The sequence below is a fragment of the Lethenteron reissneri genome, chromosome 12, assembly GCF_015708825.2.
Source record: "Lethenteron reissneri isolate LAM-NWPU_2019-01 chromosome 12, ASM1570882v1, whole genome shotgun sequence".
Classification (NCBI taxonomy): Eukaryota; Metazoa; Chordata; class Hyperoartia; order Petromyzontiformes; family Petromyzontidae; genus Lethenteron; species Lethenteron reissneri.
The window spans coordinates 12,030,463-12,055,040 of record NC_083790.1 but is presented as its reverse complement, the minus strand read 5'-3'; the positions used below and the strand labels follow the sequence as shown (position 1 = coordinate 12,055,040).

The 24,578-nt window shown below is 50.6% G+C and overlaps 1 protein-coding gene across 2 annotated transcripts; it reads left to right on the top strand.

Moving 5' to 3' along the window:
* The first annotated feature begins 521 nt into the window (after positions 1–521).
* WDR24 (WD repeat domain 24) lies at positions 522–24,578 on the top strand. Of its 2 annotated transcripts, XM_061550730.1 has the most exons (17): positions 528–591; positions 1,032–1,102; positions 2,499–2,646; positions 3,332–3,547; positions 3,985–4,129; positions 11,764–11,941; positions 13,787–14,108; positions 16,943–17,154; positions 17,743–17,859; positions 18,421–18,588; positions 18,745–18,842; positions 19,020–19,172; positions 19,322–19,499; positions 20,813–20,911; positions 21,662–21,785; positions 22,446–22,630; positions 23,920–24,578. In XM_061550730.1, the coding sequence occupies exons 3-17, from the start codon at positions 2,533–2,535 to the stop codon at positions 24,086–24,088; spliced, it is 2,478 nt and encodes an 825-aa protein (XP_061406714.1). In that variant the 5' UTR covers positions 528–591; positions 1,032–1,102; positions 2,499–2,532; the 3' UTR covers positions 24,089–24,578. The 2 variants fall into 2 exon arrangements, with proteins under 2 accessions (XP_061406715.1, XP_061406714.1); XM_061550731.1 differs by lacking the exon at positions 1,032–1,102 and having other exon boundaries at positions 522–591.

Below are 24,578 nucleotides of genomic sequence, written 5' to 3'. Positions count from 1 at the left end.
TGGTAGTGGTGCAAATGAAATAAAATAAAATCAGCATGTTCATCAATAAAATGGAAAATATATTCAGTTATAGGCGATGTTAACTGCCTCGCCCGGTATACAGGAGGTCGTGGGTTCGATCCCCGTGATCGCGTGGATTTTTCTCGATGTCCACATTGAGAATCAACGTCACGCGTTTAGAGATAATTTGGCATAAAATAATGTCCACACGATTAAAGCCACTTCATTGGGGTATCATTTGAAATGGCCAGGTCGCTTCTGAAAAATAGCTACATAGCTCAGATGGACCTTACCGGGTAAAAATATTAAAACATGTTTAAATAGCATTCATTGGGCCCTCGTTCACTGCACAACAAACAGTGGCCTCCTCGTGGAGCTGCACCAGGAGGACCTCACAAAACCGCGTACAACGTTCGCACTGCGCACACGCTCCCAGGGCATCGCCAGCGAAGCGAATGTCTCTGTGCGCGTGCACGGCGCCGCCCTCGAGGCGAGTTGTTAAACTCGCTCGCGACCGCCGCCGCTGGCGTCTCGTCACGCAGGCGGGCATGGCGGAGGCGGAGGAGCAGGCGTGAGATCCTGGGGCTTCAGGTGAGGGTTTGAGAGGGACGTGGCGCATGACGGCTCCCCCTCCTCGTCTCTCTCTCCCTCTGTCGCCATGTGTCTCCTCCCTGTGGTGTGGGGGAGAGGAGACGGCGAGGGTCGGGGTGAGACGCGGAGGGGAGGAGGTGTGGGGAAGGGTTGTGGTGCCCCAGCGCGGAGCTCCGCCGCTCAACCCAACATCCACCTCCACGCCAGTCGCCTCCGACTCACATTTCTCATTCTCTCCTCGCCGTAACGAATTTCCCACCCTTGTGTTTTTAAATTGCGGAACAGATGAGCGACGGCTCACTCTTCAGTGAATTAAAGTATCTCTAACACGACCCATGGGTTCACCTGGAGTGCATCATTTTGCAGCAGCATTGATTTGGGACAAGCAAACTGACCGCTTTTGACATTCGGTGTATTGTTGTTGTTTTTTCACCGTCCAGAGTGTCTTCTTTATCCAGGTGAGAGTTCTCGGAGCCTGGGGTAGAGCCCTCGATTTGTAAGAGCGAACCAGGTACACGTGCGAAAATAACTTTGGCTCGTTCCGATGAGTTCACTCCAAAGATTCAATTAAAGATTGATTGCATCGGTGGGATTCAATATGTGTGTGTATTTAGTTGTACCGCCGTGGTGCACATGGGCTGCTACCCGGGGCAGCTATTGCAGACAGCACTATAAATGAGTAAAAAGATGCACGGCTGAGAACTGGGTTTGAGTGGAGTTTGTTTTGGTAATCCCAGCTTGACGATAGGAAGTTGCTACCCTACATTACGGGGCAAGGCAATGTGGCCGTAAAGAATAAAGTTTGTCATCGATATTGTGTGTGCTGTAACCTGCCCTGCTCAGAAACTCCGCGTTCACTTGACGCTGCATGCGGAGATGCATCCTTGCGATGACAGCGAGACTGAAAGTGTAACACTTGGATTAGAGCACACACGCAGGTTAAAGCGTTTAGAGAATTGAGTGGGGCCCGGGGAGGGAGGACACGTGCCGGCCTGGAAGGGACGGATCGTGTGCGAGAGGGGCGCATACAGGGGAGATGGAGCGATGGAATCGGCCATTGTGCGTGTGCTGGGTTGCTGTATATCGCTTCATCCAACAGTGGGTTGGCCGTGTCTGAAGGTGGTGGTAGTGCATGGATAATCGCCTGTGGCTGCACAGGTTGCCATCTGCTCAGGGTACACAACAGCGAGGCTACGGGTTAGGCATTTTTCGTCAAATGTAGGGCTAAGGTCCAGATAAAAGCAATTATTCACATAAAGGTCACGGAAAAAGTTGGCGTGTTGATCACTGCTGTGTGCTTCATCGCTGTGGCATGTGTATCCCAGTGGTGTGTGTAACGCTTTGGTGTGTGTATCATTGTGCTGTATGCAGGTTTTATGTGTATCGCTGGGCTGTGTGTATCATTGTAGTCTGTGTATCACTGCGATGTCTATTGATCTGGTGTGTAACATTGCGGTGTGTGTATCGTTGCGGTGTGTGCTTCTCTGCGGTGTCTGTTTCTCTGTGGTTTGTGTAACATTGACATGTGTGTTCCATTGCAGTGTGTGTATCGCTGGGGTGTGTATAACCCTGCGTTGTGTGTATCGTTGCGGTGTGTGTTTCGCTGGATCTGTTTCGCTGCAGTGCGTGTATCGCTGGTGTCTGTGTATCGTTGCGGTGTGTGTATCGCTGGTGTCTGTGTATCGTTGCGGTGTGTGTATCACTTGGGTCTGTGTATTATTGCGGTCTGTGCATCGTTGCGGTGTGTGTATCACTTGGGTCTGTGTATCATTGCGGTCTGTGCATCGTTGCGGTGTGTGTATCGCTGGGGTCTGTGTATCGCTGCGGTGTGTGTATTGCTGGATCTGTGTATCGCTGCGGTGCGTGTATTGCTGGGGTCGGTGTAACTCTCCGCCGTGTTTCTCTAGCTGTGTCGGGTGCAGGCAGACAGCACTTGCAGCCATGGCGGTGCGTGGCACTCAGGTGTTCAGCACCAGCAGCATGAGTGGCCGCACCATGAGCATCAGCTTGGATGGACCCGCGAACGCCCTTAGCGTCTGCCGAGATGGCTCGCAGGTGACAATCACTTCATCACCGCTATTAAACACACAGCCTAGGCACAGTATGAGAAATAACAACACTCCTCCTGGCTCTGCACAGGGACCCCAGCGGTCACGTGATCGGTCCTCTAGAGAAGTGGTTGACCCAGACAAAGCTTTTTAGAGTTGTAACGATTCACCACCCACTTACCCCTGGTGATTTGACATTATGATGATTTAGGGTCGTGATTCAATTCAAGAAAAAAACCCTTGTCTTTTTTGTCTGAAATATATTGTTTCTTGATTTATATTTTTTATGTTATTTTGCTACTGAGGCCTAAGTGTAACATAAGCATACATGTGTATAAATGCAGCCTGCCAATGAACTAAGGTTTATCCATTGGTTTTCTGGGTGGACAAAGCTTTTAAGAAGTTTGGCAATTGTTTCAATTGCCGCACTGGCAGAACGAGCCGGAGTCCTCTGAATTACAAGTCCACTGTGCTCACCATTACATCAAGGCAGCATCTCCCACATTCAATTGCATTCTTATAAGACCACAATGCACAGTTCAGTGTTGTATATATGTATTTTGAACTTCTTTTGCTCCGTACATTGCCAACCATGCTAATAGTGGAGTTGGGGCCCAGTTGGTGTGTGGTTTGCGGTGAGAGCGCAGCGCTTTTGCGAGCACGGCTCACATAGGTAACACTTTGGGCTGCAGGTGGCCGTGGCGGGTCGCAATGTCTTCAAATTGTACGCCATCGAGGACGGTGAGTTTGTGGAGCGTGCCAACCTGCGTGTGGGCCGCAAGCCGTCGCTCAACTACAGCTGTGCGGATGTGGCGTGGCACCAAATGGATGACAACCTGCTGGCCACGGCCGCCACGAATGGGGCCGTTCTCACCTGGAACCTGGGAAAGGCGTCACGCAACAAACAGGTGGAACTATCCCACAAATTCACTTTCCCCCCTACTTATAGTCCCACTCCTTAACCCACGCACTGGAGTTTTATCAAATCGCCAGTGTCTCCTTGCGCAAAGTGTGGAACAGTGTCCATCACTGTAAACCATTGGTAGTCATTCAACATAACAATGTCACCGTTGACTATCCGTAAAGTGTTACTCAATTTGAGACGAGTCTACTGCCAAAAATGTGAACTTGCATTCTTTACATTGTCAAAAATACGCTGTACTGACATCACCACTCCGAACCGCATAACCATAAACCTCTAACATTTCAGATGTGCTCACATTTATACGCTATATCGATACAAATTTTATTGGAGCTCAAACCATATCGTTATCATAGCTCTATCCCAACTTTGTTACCGTGTCTTGTACTTTGTACCACTGACCACCTCTTAACTCCCCTCCAGGAGCTGCTATTTGCGGAGCACAAGCGGACGGTGAACCGCGTGTGCTTCCACCCCAGTGAGCTGCACATGCTGCTGAGCGGCTCCCAGGATGGCTTCATGAAATGTTTCGACCTGCGGCGCAAGGAGAGCGCCAGCACGTTCAATGGTACCCAGCCCCCAGTTTTCTCCTCCTGCCAAGTCGCAAGAGCCAGACGAGTTGTTTATGGTGCACCTGTCAAGTTTGTAAAATAGAGGCAATGTAATTCCAGAGTGGTTAGCGCACTGCGCTATGAATCGGGTTGACCTCGGTTCAATTCTCGGCCACGGCTAACATCAGTGGCGAGTGATACCTGAACCATTCTCTGACGCCCACTTCATGAATCCGCACTGACCAACTTGGTGACGTATGGTCAAACGTCTTCTATGACCAATGAGGCATGGGGAGGCCTGAATCCAGCTGTTGGTCAAAAATACTGTGAATTCATTATTTGTTGTTTGAGGGTAGTGTTTTACATTGCAAGGCCCGCGGGCCACTGGTGGCCCCTGGTGGCCTTTAGTGCGGCACCTGACGTGCGGCCCCCGACAATACGCAAATGTAAAAACACCCCTTGCAGGTGGTGTGGCAGTGTAGCAGCCCTCACACTGATGATGTCTTCTCGGCGAAAGTGGCGTCTCTCTGAAAATTAGCGAAGAACACTCTTTTAGGGCATTGCTCGGGGTTGACCATACCATATTAAAAGCCAGGGTGGTGCATCTTTTTGAACATGTTTCACAGGCTGGGCAGCCAAAGCAAACCTATTCGATGTTTGTGTGTTCCACAGAGGCAGTTTGAAATCAAATCATCATGTGTGATTTAGCCTAGCGAGTGCAGGTGAAGTACCCGTCGAGGACGCTTGACAACGGAGTTGAGGCACACGTATATTTATTTAACAAGTTGCCAGTACAGGACAGCCCTAGAGGGGGTAGCGGCCCCCTCACCCGTATAACTCAGGGAATACCCCTAGCTATCCATAGCCTATCCCCTGAGTCCTCCACTAAGAGCTAGGGGAGGCTGTCTGGCCCGACACTGGTAATCGGGCTCGGTACCCGGAGTCCCAGAGCACTGGCTCTGGTTCACGGGACCACGCCACTGGCTCGAGCCTGATCCCGTGGGGTCCTGATAAGGGCGGCGATCAGGGGGAGTCCAGGGCTCTAGCTACGACGTCTTCCGACTTCTTAGCTTAACTATAACATAACTGACTAAGCCCATATAACGACCCCTTTTTATACCCAACCCTCCTTGAGGGGTGGGGCCCCGGGGGATCGTAACGCCGAACCAGCCCCCCCCCAGGGTGTCTGGCTCGGACGTCGCAGAGGGCATCTCCCTGTGCACACACGTAGCCCCGCCCACTGTGTTTCTTTCCCATAGGCTGCCATGCATAACGGCCCTCTCTCCAACATCCCTACATCACTCCCCCCCGCATAGCTCGCAGCCGTCCCGGCTGCAACAATTTCAACAAATGAATCTTTACCCCTTGACTCCCCCCGTGTGTGCCCCATTTTTTCATTTAACAGAACGAGAATTGAACAACAACACTAACAATGCCCCTAAAGGGAGAACAAACCGACGCGCCCCCCCCCCCGAATAAATACGAAATCCGTAGAGGCAAGATATGTACATTTCCCGGAACCCTCAGCGCACGCACAACACGCACACAAGACGCACACACACACACAGCCATAATACAACAACGCGCCAAGAGCGCCACACGAACGCAGCGTCCAGTAACAATAGCACACGAAAGTGTACCAGAAAACGCAAAAAAAATAAAAACATTTTCTTCTTATTTTCGTTTCGTTTTCACTTCTTGTTCGCGTTCCAGTGTTTTTATAAGAGTCTGCGCATTTTAGCGCGCGTCCTTGCCGCAGGCCCGTCACAAGGGCCAACCTCAGATGGCGGACCATTCGGTGGCCGCTGTCCCATCCGAGGCGAGTCCGCAATTGGAGTGGCGGGACCCTCGGCATCCCCCGTGAGGGATGTGCGCGAGCCCGTCATTCCGGGAGAACCTGGGGGCGGGGCAACCGGCAAGACGTCAGGTGAGATCAACAGAGGCGGACCCTCCGGGTCGGTCGACCCCTCACATGCTTGGCCCTGCGCGTGTGGAGCAGAGTCCCGCACCGCAACGAAGGGTTTTAGTCTAGAGGGGTGAACGAACCACCGGCGCCTCCCCCACTTGATACGAACGCACTGCGGTCGCAAAACCTCGACCACCTCGACGGGGCCCCGCCATGGCCGTACCAGTTTCGAGGAGGTCGCAAGCGGTACCTGGGGACAGTGCAGCCATGCCCTGTCCCCTGGCTTCCACTGCAGCACGTGCGCGCGCGCGAGTCTGAGGCGCTCATTCGCCTTTTGGCGCATGCGGGAATTGAGCATGGCAGCGTCCCGCGCCTCAGTTAGCTTTTGAAGGTTAAATTTAACGTGCTCGTCCAATTTAATTTTACCTAGAGGCGCGGGGATCTGCAGCTGTGCCCGAACAGGTGGGTCATGTTCGCGACCATACATGAGAAAGAAGGGTGAAAATCCCGTGGCAGCATGGGGGGCCAATCGATATGCTGCCAGGACCCCTTGAATTTGCAAGTCCCAATTGGTCTGTGACTCCGAAACCAGGTGCGACAACATAGACGTGATGGTACGATGCAGACGCTCGACCATCCCGTCAGTTTGTGGGTGATAGGGAGAGGTACGAATCTTCTTTGTACCTAGGAGATCACAGACTTGTTTGAGGAGGTTCCCGGAAAAATTTTTACCCTGGTCGGTCAGCAGCCGCTCCGGAGCACCTTTGTCCATGACGTAGCCTTGGACAAAGGCGTCCACGATGGCTGCTGCCGACTGATTTGCCAGGGGCCAGGCCATAGGCCAGCGTGTGAAGTATTCGACCCCTGTTAGCAAATATCTATTGCCCCTAGGGGTGGCGGGAAACGGCCCCAGGATATCCAACGCTACGAGTTCGTTCACCCTGGAGACTGTGATGGACTGCAACGGCGGGTTCGACTCCCGAGCTGGTGGTTTGCGTTGCGCACACCGGGGGCATGCTGCCAGCAGATCCGTGACATCCCGTGTCATGCCCGGCCAAAAAAAATCCAGCTGGAGCGAGGCGAGGGTCTTTTGGGTACCCAGGTGGAGGAGGCGCTCATGAGCAGCCCACACCACCTTACCCCGTAACCCCGCAGGAACTACCAGCCGGTGACGGTGGGATTTACCGTCCCAATGCATGAGCAAGCCCGCGTGTATTTCCCAATTGTCGGCATCACCCGTCCCACACCCCCTCTCCCTGGCGCGACGACGCAGCGCGAGGAGGGAGGCGTCCTCCATCTGGAGGCGTCCCCACTCAATCACAGGCAACCCAAGCAGGGAATCTCTTCCCTGTTTCCCGATCTCATCGGGGAGCGATGTGTCAACATCGGCGGCGGCCGCCAGGACTGGAACCGTCATGTCCCCAGCTGGCTTGCAACGCCCCGACCCCAGGAGGCATGCGCATTCGGAGGTGGTTGGCATGCGCGACAGAGCGTCCGCATTTGTGTGGCGAATGCCCTTACGATAGGTGGTGTCAAAATCGAAATCCTGGAGGACCTCCAGCCATCGGGACAATTGTCCCGATGGCTGTTGAACCTTCAGGGCGTACTGCAGTGCCGCATGATCCGTACGGACAGTGAAATGCTGACCGTACAGATATGGGCGGTACTGTTGGATGAAGAAAACAATTGCCAACAGTTCTCTACGGGTGACACAATATTTTTGCTCCGCTGGAGACAACACCCGACTGCCGTACGCAACCACCCGTTCCACGCCATCAACCACCTGGGAAAGCACGCCTCCGATACCTGTGTTGCTCGCGTCGGTGTCGAGCAAAAACGGCCTCGAAAAATCGGGGTAAGTCAAAGGAGGAGCCTTCACCAATGCATCCCGAAGGGAGCAGAAAGCTACTTCCTCATCCCGACCCCAGTGGAACCGAACCCCTTTTGATGTCAAAGCATGTAGGGGTTTGGCAATTGTAGCAAAATTAGCGACGAACCGTCGGTAATATGAAGCGAAGCCAATAAAACTCCTCACCTCCCCCACCGAGGTCGGAATTGGCCAGGAGCTGACACACTGCGTTTTGGCGGGATCGGTAGCAATACCCGAGCGCCCTACGATGTGCCCCAAATAACGCACTGACTCGCGAAACAAATAGCATTTTTGGGGCTTAAATTTCAAATTAGCAGCCCGCATCCTTTGGAAAACCGCCCGCAGCCTCTGGAGATGTTCGTCAAAGGTTCTTCCAAAAACAATTACGTCATCCAAATAAATCAGGCACGATTCCCATTGCAATCCAGCCAAAACCAATTCCATCAACCGCTGGAAGGTTGCCGGCGCTGAGTGTAAGCCCATCGGTAACCGGTTGAATTGGAACAGGCCGTGCGGTGTACGGAAAGCGGTTTTAGGCTTCGAATCATCGTCCAGAGGAAGCTGCCAGAATCCCGAAAGTAAATCTAGTGTGGAGAAGAATCGCGCTCCCGCCAAGGCGTCCAGCGATTCGTCCATCCGTGGGAGCGGGTATGCGTCGGCAACCGAAACCTTATTAAGGCGACGGAAATCTACGCAAAACCGCAACGAGCCATCCTGTTTCTTAACCAGGACAATCGGTGCTCCCCAAGGGCTGGTAGAGGGAGAGATAATGTCGGCGGCTAACATGTCATCGACAGCCGATTTGACATGGTCCTTTTCGGCGGGACTCAACCGAAAAGGATTTTGGCGAATAGGCGCGCTGTCACCCGTGTCAATATGGTGACGCAGCAGGTGAGTACAACCCAAATCGTATTTATTCCGGCTGAAAACGTCGGAAAATTCCTTTAGCAGTGATCTAAGCCGTTGGCGCTCTAAATTGGACAGGTTCGTCGATCCCGCACAAAGCGCGTCGAGCCACCCTTCATCGCCGTCCGAATGCGGGTGCGTCCGAGCAGCAGTGTCAATGTGGTTCACGGCAGGTTCCTCGCAGGGCACCGGCGTCGCGTGAGCGAGCACAGTCCCTTGGGGAACCACTACTGTCTGCGACCCGACATTGAGGACCGCGATGAAGGGGTCCTCGTCCCCCCTTACGATGGTCTGGGCCGGAATTAAATGAGGCCCATTAACCCCGGCCCTAGACGGCCCCAGCACAACACCCTGATCCCCAACACCCTTAGCGAAGGGCCTACGAAGTTTAAGAGGTACCAGCATTTGTGCCCCCGGCGGCACACGCACTGTTTTTACGACGAACGCCGGTACCGTCGCGAACGCCGTCCGAGTCGCTACAGGGGAAGGCAGGAACGCCATACGTCGCCCCGACGGAAGCTCAATGCATCCTTGGTCGATCAAAATACGAATTGGCATCCTGCCCAAGAAGTCCGTCCCCAGCAGGCACGGAACTGCCAGTGAGGAGGAGACAAAAATCGGCCCCGACAATTTGATGTCCCCGATAGAAATTTGCGCTCGAATCTGTCCCACGATGCCGAGAGAGCCCCCGTTCGCGGCATAGAAAGGGACATTAACCGGTAGCAAAGGACGGCTCTGCACCGGTAGAATATTGTAAATTAGTTCCGAAATAATTGTCGCCGATGCCCCTGTATCGACTATGATGCGTACCTCCACCCCATCAATGTAACCGACCACGGCCGACGATCCCGACGCCGCGGCCACCACGCGATGGGCCAACACGGACCACCGCTCGGGCTCGATTTGAGTCCCCGCAGTGATCCGCGTCGGTCCATCGCAGCGCCCCACCGGCCCCCCGTTCGTTACGGTGCGAGAGTGTGCGACAGGTGGGTGCGTTGGCCAAACATGTGAGGTGCCGCGACTCGCCGGATCATGGTGCTGGAGCTTGGGAGGAGGAAGAGGAGGGCCGGCGTCCTGTCGAGGCGTCGTCCCCCGCTGTCGAGGAGAACGGCACCCCGAGGCGACATGGCCCCGGATGCCGCAGTTGAAGCACCGCGGGAGCGCCGATGGAGACGATGGACGGTCGAAACGCCTCGGGCCGTCCCGACCCGGCCGCGCCCCCGTCGTCTGTTGCCGTCGATGGTCGACGGCATAAAGTTCTTCTGACGGAAGGGTGGCTGCAGCCACCGCACGCCCAGCCGATGCCCTGTTTGCCTTTCGCCGCTGCTGCAGAAGGTTGGCGTGGAGGAGTCGCGCAGCCTGGAGGGAGGTCATTTCTGCATCCCCTTGTGCGATGACGACGATGTCGAGGTCGTCCGCCAAGAGGAGGATCTTCTCCGCGACCATTGCGTCCACGCCGTCGTCGTCCATGCGGGGAAAGGCTGTTTTTGCCAGCGCCAGAAGACTTGTCCGGAAAGCCAGAGGCGACTCTTTTTCACCCCGCCTGCGATCGTAGAACTGCTGACGGCATTCGGCTGAAGGTCCATAGACCCCGGCCAGCAGCTGTAGCGCCATTGGTAGTGTAGCCCGCTTCTCTTTTGGCGCCGACGTGAGTGCGGCGAGCGCGTCCCCATCGAGGAGCGCCGGCAGCGCGCAAAGGACCTCCTCGTCGGACCACCGCGCCATCTCCTGATGGGCGAGGAAGCGTCGCCGGAAGCCGCCCCAGTCACCCTCCGCACCGATGAATTCCTTCAGCGGGGGCAGTCTTTGGTGAAGCGCAGCGGTCGATGTGGACTCCCGCAGGTTGCTTTCACCTCCCTTTGGCGGTGCCTCGGCGCGACTGGCCGATGGCATCGCCTGTCGCGGCAGCGATGACGCATCCTTCGGCTGCGATGACGCTGCAGCCCCGGCGACGGCGATGTCGGAGCCGATGTCTAAGCTGGCCACGCCCCGAACAGCCGCGGCGTCCATGGCGGGAAATTCAAATTTTGAAGTCTCTGAAATGGCGGGAAAGTGCTCCGGCCGCCGGTTCTCCTCGCCCTGCGGTGGACCACCAACCCCCAACCGCGTAATGCCTTCCAGTGTGGCGGCAGCGGCATAAAGTAGCTCCGCCAGCCGTTCGTGAGCCAGTCGTAGTGCATCTGGCTGCGGCCCCTCTCCATGCTGACGTCCCGGTGAGAAGGCGCCAGGCTCCGGCTGCACCCCATCTTGTTGCTCTGTCTCGGGCTCGGCGATCTCCGCGGCGTCCTCCTCTTGTGGTACCCTGGTCCGAGCTGTATGGCGCGTTTCCATTTTTACCACTTCTGACGCCAGATGAAGTACCCGTCGAGGACGCTTGACAACGGAGTTGAGGCACACGTATATTTATTTAACAAGTTGCCAGTACAGGACAGCCCTAGAGGGGGTAGCGGCCCCCTCACCCGTATAACTCAGGGAATACCCCTAGCTATCCATAGCCTATCCCCTGAGTCCTCCACTAAGAGCTAGGGGAGGCTGTCTGGCCCGACACTGGTAATCGGGCTCGGTACCCGGAGTCCCAGAGCACTGGCTCTGGTTCACGGGACCACGCCACTGGCTCGAGCCTGATCCCGTGGGGCCCTGATAAGGGCGGCGATCAGGGGGAGTCCAGGGCTCTAGCTACGACGTCTTCCGACTTCTTAGCTTAACTATAACATAACTGACTAAGCCCATATAACGACCCCTTTTTATACCCAACCCTCCTTGAGGGGTGGGGCCCCGGGGGATCGTAACGCCGAACCAGCCCCCCCCCAGGGTGTCTGGCTCGGACGTCGCAGAGGGCATCTCCCTGTGCACACACGTAGCCCCGCCCACTGTGTTTCTTTCCCATAGGCTGCCATGCATAACGGCCCTCTCTCCAACATCCCTACACAGGTAACATGTTTTTTCTTTTTGTCTCGCGTGATCCGCAGGCCAGTCGGAGAGCGTACGCGACGTGCAGTTCAGCCCCAGGGACTGCTTTTCCTTTGCGGCCACATTTGAGAATGGAAACGTGCAGCTGTGGGATATTCGGCGATCAGACCGCGTGGAGCGCATGTTCACGGCACATAATGGGCCCGTGTTCACTTGCGACTGGCACCCTGACGAGAGGTGAGAGAGGGGCTCCCCACCCCCCCCCCCCCTGATCTACAACCTCCTTTCCTTGGCTTTCATTGCTGCACTTCAGAGTAATGCACAGTATGCCCGTGATATTAGGAAGCCACTGGAGCTATGGATTGAAAACTAATTTTTTTAGAACTGGTTTTAGTTTTGTTGCCCTTCCCCTGTACCTCCGATTAGCATTGTTGGCTACGTATGGTGAGAAATAAGTCCTCACATACAGTAAAACCTTGGATTGCGAGCATAATTTGTTCCGGAAACGTGTTTGTAATCCAAAGCACTCGTATATAAAAGCGAATTTCCCCATAAGAAATAATGGAAACTCAGATGATTCGTTCCACAACCCAAAAATACTGTATTCATATAAAAATGATTAATACAAAATACCTTTTTATATTTTTATTATTTAAATTTAATATAAAGTAATCAAATTTATTAATTAAATTTAATCGTGGCTGGTGTGAGAGAGAGGAGAGGCGGGTTATTGTGTAGGACGACTTTCACTTGCAGTACAGTTACTAAAGAACAGTCGCTACACTTGGACACAAAAAAAATGCTTTACGCACACACTCGTGGGCACAACACTATAGTAAACAGTATACGCTCGCACGGATGTTGACTATACGAGTGAGGCACGCCGACTGAGACCGAGCATGGGAGATGATTACCCACAATCCCGCAGCGAGAGAGAGAGAAAAGAACCATCGGCTCAGTTGTGATCACGTGACGCTCGGCAGACAAAGCGTATACTGTACGTACTACAGTACTCGTATTGCAAGACCTCGCTCGTTTATGAAATTAATATTTATTTAAAAAATTTGCTCGTCTTGCAAAACACTCGCAGACCAAGTTACTCGCAATCCAAGGTTTTACTGTACATACAATAAATAATCTGCACTTAGGAAGATATCAAAAAGATATCTACTGTTTGCCTTTTGGCATTCTCTGGTCTAACGCTGGTGAGACAAGGCCGTAAAGAAGGCTGTCTGGTGTAGGCCAATCAGATTCATAAACAATGCATATATTGGCAGAGCATGTTTGTTAGCATGTTTCACAACAAATACGTGTGGTTAATGCAGACTTGAAAAGTATCTATTTTGTGTTTGAACATCTTAACACCTGTGTTATTGCCAGAAAGGGTAAAACCTATTCTTATTTTTTCATCACCTTGGACACTGGCAAAAAGGTCCCATAGGTGCGAAAGAAGTTCAACATACCTACACACCCATGGAGCACCCTGTGGAGAATACTGATTGTTTTCTTTGTTCCTCGAAAACAAATTATTTGTTGACACCGCATTGGCAGTGGTGCACAAGCACAAATAGAAAAAATCATCACTTTCGTCAATAACTCTGCCTTAAAAGGAAATATATAATCGGTGACGTTTTAGGCAATGGGCCCTCTTCATAGCACATAGAGGTCAGAGAGATACAGTGGATACGAGTTGAAGGGAAATAAGAGTAGTAAAGTGAAATCTTATCTACACTATGTATCTCTGGTCTCCGTTTCTGTTCCTGTGCAGTGCCCGGGTGTTGTCTAAGTGTAGTCTGGGACTGTTTTTGTTGTTGTTTGCTGCCTTGCCCAAGCTTGCATTATTGTTGAAAAATCATCGGCAGGAATTGATGCAAATATATACTTGTATACTTAATTTTTAGTGACTTGCCTACCTTTCCTATACTTTGCACTCCTGTTGGTTTTTATATTATTGTAACTTTCTGATCTGTCCCTGCTGGACATTGATCAAAAAGAGCTCCATGGCTCATCGGCTTCCTCCAGGATAAATAATAAAGATTCTGATTCTGTCTTTCCCCTTGCCGACACTCGACTCCTTGGCAGAGGCTGGCTGGCCACGGGTGGTCGCGACAAGCTGGTGAAGGTGTGGGACGTGGCGAGTGCGCGTGCGCGCGAGCAGTACTGCGTGCAGACCATCGCCTCCGTGGCGCGCGTCAAGTGGCGGCCAGAACGCCGCCATCACCTGGCCACGTGCTCCATGATGGTGGACCACTCGGTCAGCGTGTGGGACGTGCGGCGGCCCTACATCCCGTTTGCTGCATTTCCAGAACACCGCGACGTCACGACAGGCATCGCGTGGCGCAACGACCCCCACTACCTGCTCTCCGGCTCCAAGGACTGTACCCTCTTTCAGCACGCCTTCAAGGTGCTTCCTGGATCCGTGTTGCTATGAGCTCGCTTCCTCAAGCACAATAACCACACTAGCGTTTTTACTTTCTCTCACTTACCTACAGTTAAAATTTTGGTACTGGCAAAGAAAGCTAATTAGTACATTTCTTCAGGCTCTTGTACATATGTATGTTCAACTCCTTTGGCGCCGCACATAGTCAACCGTTCTAATCAGAGGTGTGGTGTGGTGTAGCCATTTATACTGCTGGATATAAATGGAGAAGACATCCGCATATGGCTCTGGACAATACTATCATATAGCTATGACAGTATTGTTTGTATTGTAGACCCTGGTGGGTCAGGTGGCAAGCTCTAGCAGGTAATTCAACAAGATGGTCAGGTGATGAAAATAGCACTGAAAATATGTCTCTGCAGTGAGAAACACCAGCTGGAGGTGAGAATAGGTGGTTAAAGTTGCTGTACACGTTTCGGATAGGGACCAAACACAGGCTTATCTTTGTCAGGAGCTGAGACCCTCTGAATGCATGGCTATGTGGCGAGATGTTTACCACCTTGCCGGCTATACAGGAGGTCGTGGGTTCGATCCTGACCCTGACGCCTGTATATTTGGAGTTTGCATGTTCTCTCTGTGGTTACGTGAACATTTCTCCAGGTCTTCCGGTTTTCCCTCCACATTTATAAACATGTGTTATGAGTATTTAGCTGCTATAAATTTCCACATGATAAGCCACTTCATTGGTCTGTCATTTGTGGCCAGGTCACTTCTGAAAAAGAGCTATACAGCTCAGTGGGTCTTACCTGGTGAAATACAAATAATTAATAGTTTAATAGTTTTGATGCGATGTTTCAGCCATGTCAATGGTAGGTGCTCATGTGCTTCAGAAAAGCAGGTAAATGGTAAAAAAAAACTAAGGGTTTAAGCAAAAAGCAGTGTAGTTATGGATGTGTATTGTGTCAGAGGGGGTCAATGTTGTGGTTTCTGGAGGCTGAAAGGGGGAGGGGTAATTAGAAGACCTATTTTTATTTTCTTGGCCTCAAAATCACGTGATGTTTATTGTGGTTGTGAGGCGTCTGTATTAAGAGAAAAGCTCCAAACCAAAGGACCCTGTGACCACCCCCAAATTGAGGGGTGTGGTCTATTTGTTACCCTGCAAAGTCTGTGACTTGCAATACAAAGGAGAAACAGGACGCAGATTACCGGACATGTAAGAATGTGGTTGCCAAACAGGATAAATAAAACCACTCTGTAGATTTCAAAGGGGTCAATAATCTAAGCACAACCCCCAAACCATATGTAAATTCCTGGAATAATTTCAATGCACTGCAAACAAAGATCATTACATAATACAGGTGTTTTTTTGGGTTAGATCTAACCGAAAAAACCTGTTATGTATGATATTGGTCACGAACACCTACGTGTTAAAGATCATGACACTAAAGAATTAAAAAATCTCCCATCAGAACTCCACTACTGACAAATGTGAAGCCTTCCTAAAGTCACCTCTCACAGGGGCCCTATTAGATATATAAGAAATATTGTCCACAACATTTCACAACCTAAACATTTCACAAGTCACAGACACTCCAAAACACGGGCCTACAACACAACTCCATAACTCCAACTCATTTCACCACTCGCTTTTACATTATCACCACAACCACCACAGACCCTCAGCCACGATCCCGAATATAATTCTCAAAAACACTTTGTTTCCTCTCCTTATACCACTGGTAGTGAACAACAAAGTCCCGCACATTTACAACCTATGACAAACACCTTACAACCACACAATCCACAACACGTGATTTTGTGGGCAGAAAATGACAATAAGTCTTTGGCCTCCAGACCCCCCCCCACACTGTTCCCCTCAGACACAATACACATCCACAACTACACTGCCTCCTTGTGCAAACATTTACTTTTTTTTAACCAATTACCTACTTTTGCTGGTCACGTGAGCCCCTCCCACTGATGTGGCTGAAAAAAAATCACATATAAGCATCATCTTCTTGCCTAAAGACAACAGATAAGCCTGTGTTTGGCCGGTCCGAAACGTGTAGGACAACTTTTACCATATTTTTTTCATCTCGAGCCGGCGTTTCCCACTGCAGAGGTGTCTTGCGGTGCTGTTTTCGTCATGTTTTCTCCGCGGCGTCTTCATGAGTTTTCTGAAGATGGTCAGGTATCAGCTTTTAAGTTTAACATAAATACATTGAATATCATGCTGCGTATTCTCAATACCCCCCAGCATTTAGAGGATTCTGACATTTTAAGTAACATGCTTTTCCTCCTAAATGTCTGAGTCATCATTATAACAAGTTATATTTATTTCCTGTAAACTTTCTGCCTTTAAGACCAAATATGCCTGCAGATAATGTCATGTTTAATTTGAAGGTTCCCTTGAATTAAAAGGCCAGCCCTAACAAAGAGTGAAGAAAACTTGGTGCTTCTTGAATTATATACCTTTGCTAGCTTCATGGGTTTGGTCCACATCTATACCTTGGTGGCAGATTGTAAGATGGACAGCTCGTAGAGTTTTACTAAATACCATGCCGCAGTACATTTAGTGATCATCCGGATTAGAATCCAATAGATAACAAAGCTCCTGCCCGATCCGATGCTTTGAGTTCCATGCTTCGACCTTCGTCCTCATCCACCTTTATTCCTTCAGCAACTCCTGCACTTTGCCTTCCTTGAGCATCCTCTTCCCTTCCAGTTAAATTGTGTTTCCACTGTTGGTAATCGGAGTATTTTTATGAAGCTATTGTTACGTGGTTTTTATTTAACATTAAAAAATATATATAATGTATATGTTTGTTTTTAATTTATATGTGTTTTCGTTGTTGCAGGATGCATCCCGGCCAGCCGACAGTGCCAACCCTGAGGGGCTGTGTGTGGGCCCGCGGGGTGACCTGGCATTTGCAGCCAAGGAGGGTCTCTGCGCTTTAGAGTCTGGCCGCAAGGCTTTTGCTGGTGACCGCCGCTACCCCTTCTTTTTCATCCGCAAGCCACCAGCTTCCGACAGCCCAGAGCTTCCCACCGCCCAGAACACGTGTGCCAGGTGGGGGTGGTCTCGCACATCGTTCAGAGGCCCCTCACGAGTTTTTGGGGAGGCCTCTGGGATCTTGGATAACTCAACAAAAGTTTTAGATTTGGTGTCGCTAGAGGAGCGAATGGTAGTTTTTTGAGGTCCTGAAGAGCTTGAAGACTCTGACCAAAGCATGGTTGAGCATAGGTCGTTCTTGGATGGACGACAACAATCTATTACTGCTTTTTGTGTTTAGTTTGTTGTCCTTCCCCTGCACCTCCGATTAGCACGGTTGGCTATGTACAGTGTAAAAGAAGTTCAACATACATACATTAAGTTCGTATTATAGGCTGCTGAGGTATAACGTGGTGGGCATCAGAGGGCAGTGCAGACAAATTGATTGTGCTTTCATCAATCCGTACTCGGGTAACCCCCACGACCCTCAGAAGAGTGGGAAGGCTCTCGCCCAGCAGTGGATCAACAATGGACTGAATATGTATGTGCAGGGTGATGATTTTAAACATATTTGCGCTGTTAAAGGGACTCTAGTATTTTTTATCTGTGGTGCTGCTCGCACCACTGCATAGTGTGCTCAGTGTCCCATGTACCACGGTTTTGCAGCGTGTGCAGTGTGCTGAGTGTGTTCGAGCCCCACGGAGGGGAAGGGCTCGACCCGGTGCTAGGGCTGCATACGGACTGGTTCGTGGAAACGGCTCAACGATACTGCTTGGCTGGCAGGTAATCTTGGTCATGCATATGTACACGGCATGGCATCCACCGTCACTATGCGACAGTTATCACACTGTCTTCGTGAGGGTTGTTAATGGCTGGTTGGAGTAATCGCCACCAATCATAATTCATCTTCATGGCTTTTGCAGATAATACATCTTCCTGTACTATGATGAGAGTCAGCTGCTCAAAATGACCTATATTCTTTTGTCTATTAATTTGGCAACGAGGTGAATCGATGACCCAATGGTTCGCGCACTGAGCTTTGAACCCAGAAACCTGAGTTCAGTTCCCGGCCTTGGCTTGAGTCAGGGATGAGTGATATTTGAACGAGTCCCAAGCTCCCCCCTTCACCAACCCACACTGATTAGCATGATGAAGTATGGTCAAACAACTCCCGTGACAGACACGGTGTGGGGAGGCCTTCATTCAACTTTCATCCAGCGGTGGGATGACAAAGTTGTAAATATTCATGGAAATGTGTTATGCGGTATAGCACAGATAATAAACCAGCCCTGCTTGTTGAGCGAAATGCCCGTGGAGTGACTTGGTTGTGAAACGTGAGCGCAGGCCTCTCGGGGAGCTGTGCGACCACAACGCGCGCGTGGCAGGGAGCCTCCGCCGCTTCCAGGTGGCGCAGACGTGGACAATGCTCAAACTGCTGTACGGAGGCGGCGACCACTCGGCTTCGCCCGCCTCCCTCGTTCCCAAACCGCCTGCGCTGCCGCCCTCCAGCATGTACGTGCGGGCACGTACCGCTCCCCCTCTCCTCCAGCTTGCGCGCCTGCATCCATCTCTTTCGGACACACCCAGAAAGCTACCACGCCACCTTCTTGCAGCAGAGATTTACGGCATAGCTTCTGTGTTTGGTGAGTCCTATTGATGTTGTTTTAGTTTCGGCGTGAAGGAGGGGGTGCCGGTGCTGGGTGGGGAAGGACGATCAGAGGGGCGGCTCCGAGACTCCTCCACCTCCACCTTCCCCCCACCTGATGGTCAGTGTCTGCTTAGTTGTCACCCCACTGCTGTCCACCATGGTCATGACCACTCTACTCAAACCTGTCCCTGAACCAGCACCTTCTAACACAACAACCCTTCATGGAATACCCTGTGCCTCGCTATTCTATAGAGTTGCTTAACAAACACTCAGCTGTGGACAACCCTTCTGTCAGGCGGCACAGATGGCGGCAATGATGAGACGGAGGGCAGTGATGCAGAGACGCTGCCTGGGCTGGCAGCTGGTCTTCAGGGAGGCACCACCGACTTCTTCTTTGGGGATGGGGAAGAAGGTGGCCTGGAGCTCCTCACACATGACACACCCGCTGGTGAGCACACTAAGACGGTCGCAAACGCGACAACACACAACTTAAGTGGCATGCACAAATTAAAGTGGGACATGATGAGAGTTTTCCTCGGTGCCTAGATGCTAGTGACGATGACGGCTTCTCTCTGCTGTGCCACTCATTCACCGTAGAAGATTTCCGGGAGTTCTCACTACCGGTGGAAGCATTCCCTCTCCGCCATGACTTTGCCGAGGGCCCTGCGGCCGCCCCTGCACAGCTCACGGGGGACAGGAGGGACTCGGGCCTCAGTGCGGATGAGGAGGAGAGGGGCGTGGAGGAGGGGTCTGGGCGACCCGGGGGAGCTGCAAGGTGGGGCCACACCCAGACGCCGACACCCACGCACGTGAACTGCACGCATGTGGACACCCTTCACGGACTCGCGTACGTACACACAGACGTGCCGCTCGACAACAACAACAACACCCGCCATTCGCCACTAAGTGGCGGTGACATCCACCAAGGTGCCTGAGGCCATGGAGATCACGGGACAGACCCAGGTGCCATGGGTTGACAGACGGACATGACTGACAGATGCACCAGCTGTGCCCCCTACTGTGCCAACTTGCTGCATTTTAGCCACCCGGCGCTCCGCTCGTTGTTGCGACCGTCGCTCATCTGTCCTCCGTTGTTGACGGAGGGCGACTGCCTCCAATTGACCAGTAGCATCCTTCACAAGCCTCCTTCATAGACGTGTCGCTCGCACACACATGGACACGCTTACAATAGCTGATGCACGTGCAACACATGATCGTAAAGATGCATGTGCGATAATCTCTCGGTTTTCCAGGGTAATGGGGGGCGGGGGGCGAGAGTGGTGGCCCAGACAAAATATAGACAGAAAAATGTCAGTTATCAGGCATCCATGGAAAATGGAGGGTGCCAGTTAATTAAATATATACTGATGGTTCACCAAATTTTCCATTTACATAAAACTTTTCAAGAAATAAGTGAAGCCTACATTTTAATTATGATGTAAGAAATAACATACTCTTTTACAGAGGTACTCACAAGTCAGTTGTAGAGCATTCTAAGTTGATTGTAGAGAGGCAGTGGGACAGTTTAGAGTATAGTATACAGAGGTACAGTACTCCATGTATAGACTTCTGCTTATGCCACCACTCGGCAGTGTCCTGAAGCTTCCGTAAACAACAGATATATGATAAGCGCACAGCAAGATGCTGGATGGCAGTTGGAATTTTTCCGGATATGTGAAGGAAGATTTGTATTGCCGTCTATGACAGATGCCGGTTAATAGAGCATTCCGGATGCTAAAGTGCCGTATAAGAGAGCTTTTTCTGTATACGGATAAGACAAACATGTGTAAACTAGGCCATCATAATATATTAATTGTTTACCTATGCGGACTAGGGATAGAACGTCATCTCTTTTTATCGCGACTAAAACTTAGCGGTTTACTTGTGAACATGTTTGTGGTCACGCGGGCACGAAGTTACTGAGCGGACGACTGAGATTAGAGCAGCGTGTGCGTACACTTTTTTTCACCAGCATGGTTAATCCACAACCATTATAATCTGATCACTGATATAATTGAGTTACCGTAGTTAATGAAAAGCATGGCCTATGTGTATTGATGGTTGTTTGTCTGTGTTTGTGGTGTGCAGGCGATTGGGGGCTTGGGGAGCAGGGATCACACCTGCCGAAAGTGTGTCCCTCATATCTGTGTCGCGCCCATTGTTCGGACAGTCCCTGCCAGTTGAAGGGTCCGTATGGCATCACTATCAGCACACACGGGCCTTATTTCTCTCTTTATTGGGGTCATTACGTTTGAAAACATTTGTCCACTAGGTGCTACGTTTTTTCAAGATTAGAATCTTGCTTATAATATTACCCTGCACAATCCTCTATCTATAATGATTTCTCTCCACATTCAGGCGTTCTCTGTGAATGGCTTTGTACATCCTCTATCTCCCTGCGCAATGGGCTGCGTTTATACAAAGTAGCTCCTTGCAGCAGGTAACAGTGTAAAGAAGGTGCCCGTGTTAACGTGCGTGTTTGGACCTGTGGCTGCAGGCAGGATACGCACATGCTGGAGTTGTGTCTGTTTAGGTCGTGGGATGGTTAGTGCACTGCATTATGAACCCAGAGACCCGAGTTCTTAACCTGCTCACGGCCAATATCAGAAACGAATACCTGAACCTGTCCTGGGCCTTTCCTAGGTCGACTCAACCTTAAATAAGTAAATGGTAAGGTGTGTAAACATTAGTTCTGGGGAGACGAAGGCGACCGAGCGTTGTGCTGGCCATCCACCCCCTAGTGAGTCGTGTTGGCCGTCATAAATGTATGCTAACAACACTTGCCCCAACAGTCCGTTAAGGCTATATGGGGATCTTTGTCTTTGATGGTCACCTGTACGTGTTGGATTAACGTGCATGTGTGTGTGCTGGATTCCCTCTGTGTGTATTGGATTGACGTTTGTGTGTGTGCTGGATTCCCACATGCGTGCCCCATAGGTTTTCTCCCACAGTTACATCTATGCTGGAGCACTATACGGAGATGGGCGACGTGCAGATGGCCGTGTCAGCTCTGCTGGTGCTGGGCCAGAGGGCAGGCCAGCACGTCAGTCAGACTGTGCAGGTACAGCACTATGAATGGGGATCCGGGTAAGGGCAGAGGATCGGCTTTGCTTTCGGAGGCTTTGATGAGAAATTTCTCATAGAACTTTGAATAAAGGATTTTCAAACTGTTGAACAACCATGGTCTTTGCGAAATGAATAAACACATGAAGATAGATTGAAACACATTTCTAAAAAGTTGCATCTTCCCAGACTGGGTCATTGGCAGATGTACATACTCACTCGGGACATGTCCTAGGTTTTAGATCTGAAAAGCGGACCTAGATATGACATTTATCTTTTGAAAAATATTTAGTTGGAATTTAGCCAAAGATGTAATGTCACGGGAAATTACGTGACTTACATAATGTCACGTCCACTCTCTTTCCACCAAAATTGCTATCACAGGAGGTTCCATTTAATTATATTACTAAAATATATATTTTTCAAAATCACACTTAAAGAATTACTTTACCCTTGAATAATATTTTAAATCCTTAAATATATCACATAAACAATGAAAGTTATTAAAATGCAATTAAAATACATTTTACCTAAAAATATGAAAATCCTATGGCGGAATTGTTTTTAAATCTTAAACTCAATCATACTCCACTTGTTGTAAATTGTAACGTCTACTTTTCATGCTCCTGTCTGCATGTGGCTGTCTGGCTGTACACAGGAACACTGGTACACGGCATACCTGGAGTTACTGCACCGCTTTAAGCTGTGGTCTGTAGCCACACAGGTGATCCGATTGAGTACGTGTGAGGCTGTGAACATCCTCAACCAGACGTCCACCAGCCTTCATCTCAACTGCAGCGCCTGCAAGCGCTCACTCGATGGCAAGGGTTGGCTCTGTGACAAGTGAGTACATCACTGGGTGTGTGTGTGTGGGGAGCGGCAGTGTAGTGGTTTGCGCACTGCACTAGGAAACCGGCTACCTGAGGTTGTTTCCCACTCGTGACTAATAACAGTGGCAAATATTTAAACCGGTCTTGGGCCTCCACTAGATTGACTCGGCCTTAAAAATTAGCACCTAGTGCGGGGTGTAAACATGAGGACTGGGATGACAAAAGCAGTTTGGGTGCTGTTAGCCCCCCACCCGCTCATGCCATCCCAGCTTTCATGGGAGCTCACTAACAGCACACATCACCACAGGCGTTTAAAGGTAATTTTGGGGAACTGTATCTATTTTTATGTCAGGTGTATGGGGTCTCTCTTATATGGATTCAGTAGCAGCTACAAATCGATGTGCAGTGTGGTCAGAGCTAAGTCATCAGCATAGGTATCTGACATCGCTGATGTATACATTGCAACATATCAGGGCCAACACAGAGCCTTGGTGGGGTTGGTCATTCTTTAGGACCTGATAGGAACTCAGATTCTGACCAAGGAAGAAACAGAACCAGCGGTTGCTCAACATGTTTGACAGCAGCCATATTGTTGTGCAGCAGCCCTCTTGCGTGTGGGTTCAAGGTGTTAAAGCGTCAAGGCGAAGCGGTCAATTGCTCATCCTACTGCTGTCAGAAGGACCACCACGTGTTGGGAGCTCGAGAATTCATCGAGAGGATGTTTTGACCTCTTCCACGCTGGCCAGAAATCTTGGAAGCGTTGGGAGAGCCCACACATTACTCCACCATGTGCGACCTGACGATCGGTTGTGCTGCCATGGTGAACTTGCAATCCAGAATTAGCTGGTTTGATCTCCTTCTGGGGTAGTTGAGCCCTTTGTTAATCCATTGCTGGATGAGGGCCTCCCCACACCATCCAGGTCATGGAGGTTATTTTACCATACGTAACCATTCTGATCATTGTGGGTTTTTCAAGGTGAATAACCGCCCTCGACTCCCCACCATGTATCCCCACAAGCCTGTAAAAACATTCGTGCATGGTGGTTGCCCATCTAAGCACGATCCAAGCTCTGCCCCTGCGTAGTTTCTGAGATTTAAGATTGGGAACATTAAGTAAGAACAAAATCAATATTTATTTACCTGTACACCCATCTATCACAAATATTTGATTCACTACAGCATGACCTCTTTTACTGGACCATTAGTGTGCTTGCTTCTCACTTGGTCCATTCTGTTGGGTGTCATATATGGGTATTTGCTGTGTAGGTGACTACTTATGTGTCTGTGTGTGCTTGGTTGCAGGTGTCGGCAATGTGCCAGCGTGTGTGCCGTGTGCCACCATGTGGTGCGGGGCCTGTTTGTGTGGTGCCAAGGCTGCAGCCATGGAGGCCACCTCAACCATATTATGGACTGGCTACAAACATCTCCTTATTGCCCCACGGGCTGCGGTCACCTGTGTGAATACACGTGAGGTCACCTAGCTGCATGTAAACCAGAGGCTTATTCTCATATCCTTTAAACACAACACAGCAGAACGTGCATTTCGGAATGACAAGAGATCGCCGTGCATATGATCCGGAAGCACAGCTGAATTCTTGTTCCGAAGATCAGGAGCCACACAAGAAGTCTGAAAACAATCTGCATTTAGGGGCATTTGGACACACGACCCATGTTCATGATATGCAGATTAACTGTTGGGAAAAGCATTGTCCTGTTTTTGGGTCCTGGTTCATGGTCTTCAATCGCAATGCCCAACTTTGCATGAGCGCATCCACACATGTCCACACATGAGATTGAACGAGCATGATACGTGTGGAGAATACTGGACTTTCTTTAGGTGCATCATTGTGGGTGGGGCCTCGTGCAATGCAGTTGGGAAGTGCTGTTTTTATTGTCATGTAACATTCAAAAGCCTGCTGGTTTTCACTCTTTGTAATTTTGTAATAAATGTTAATTTTGTT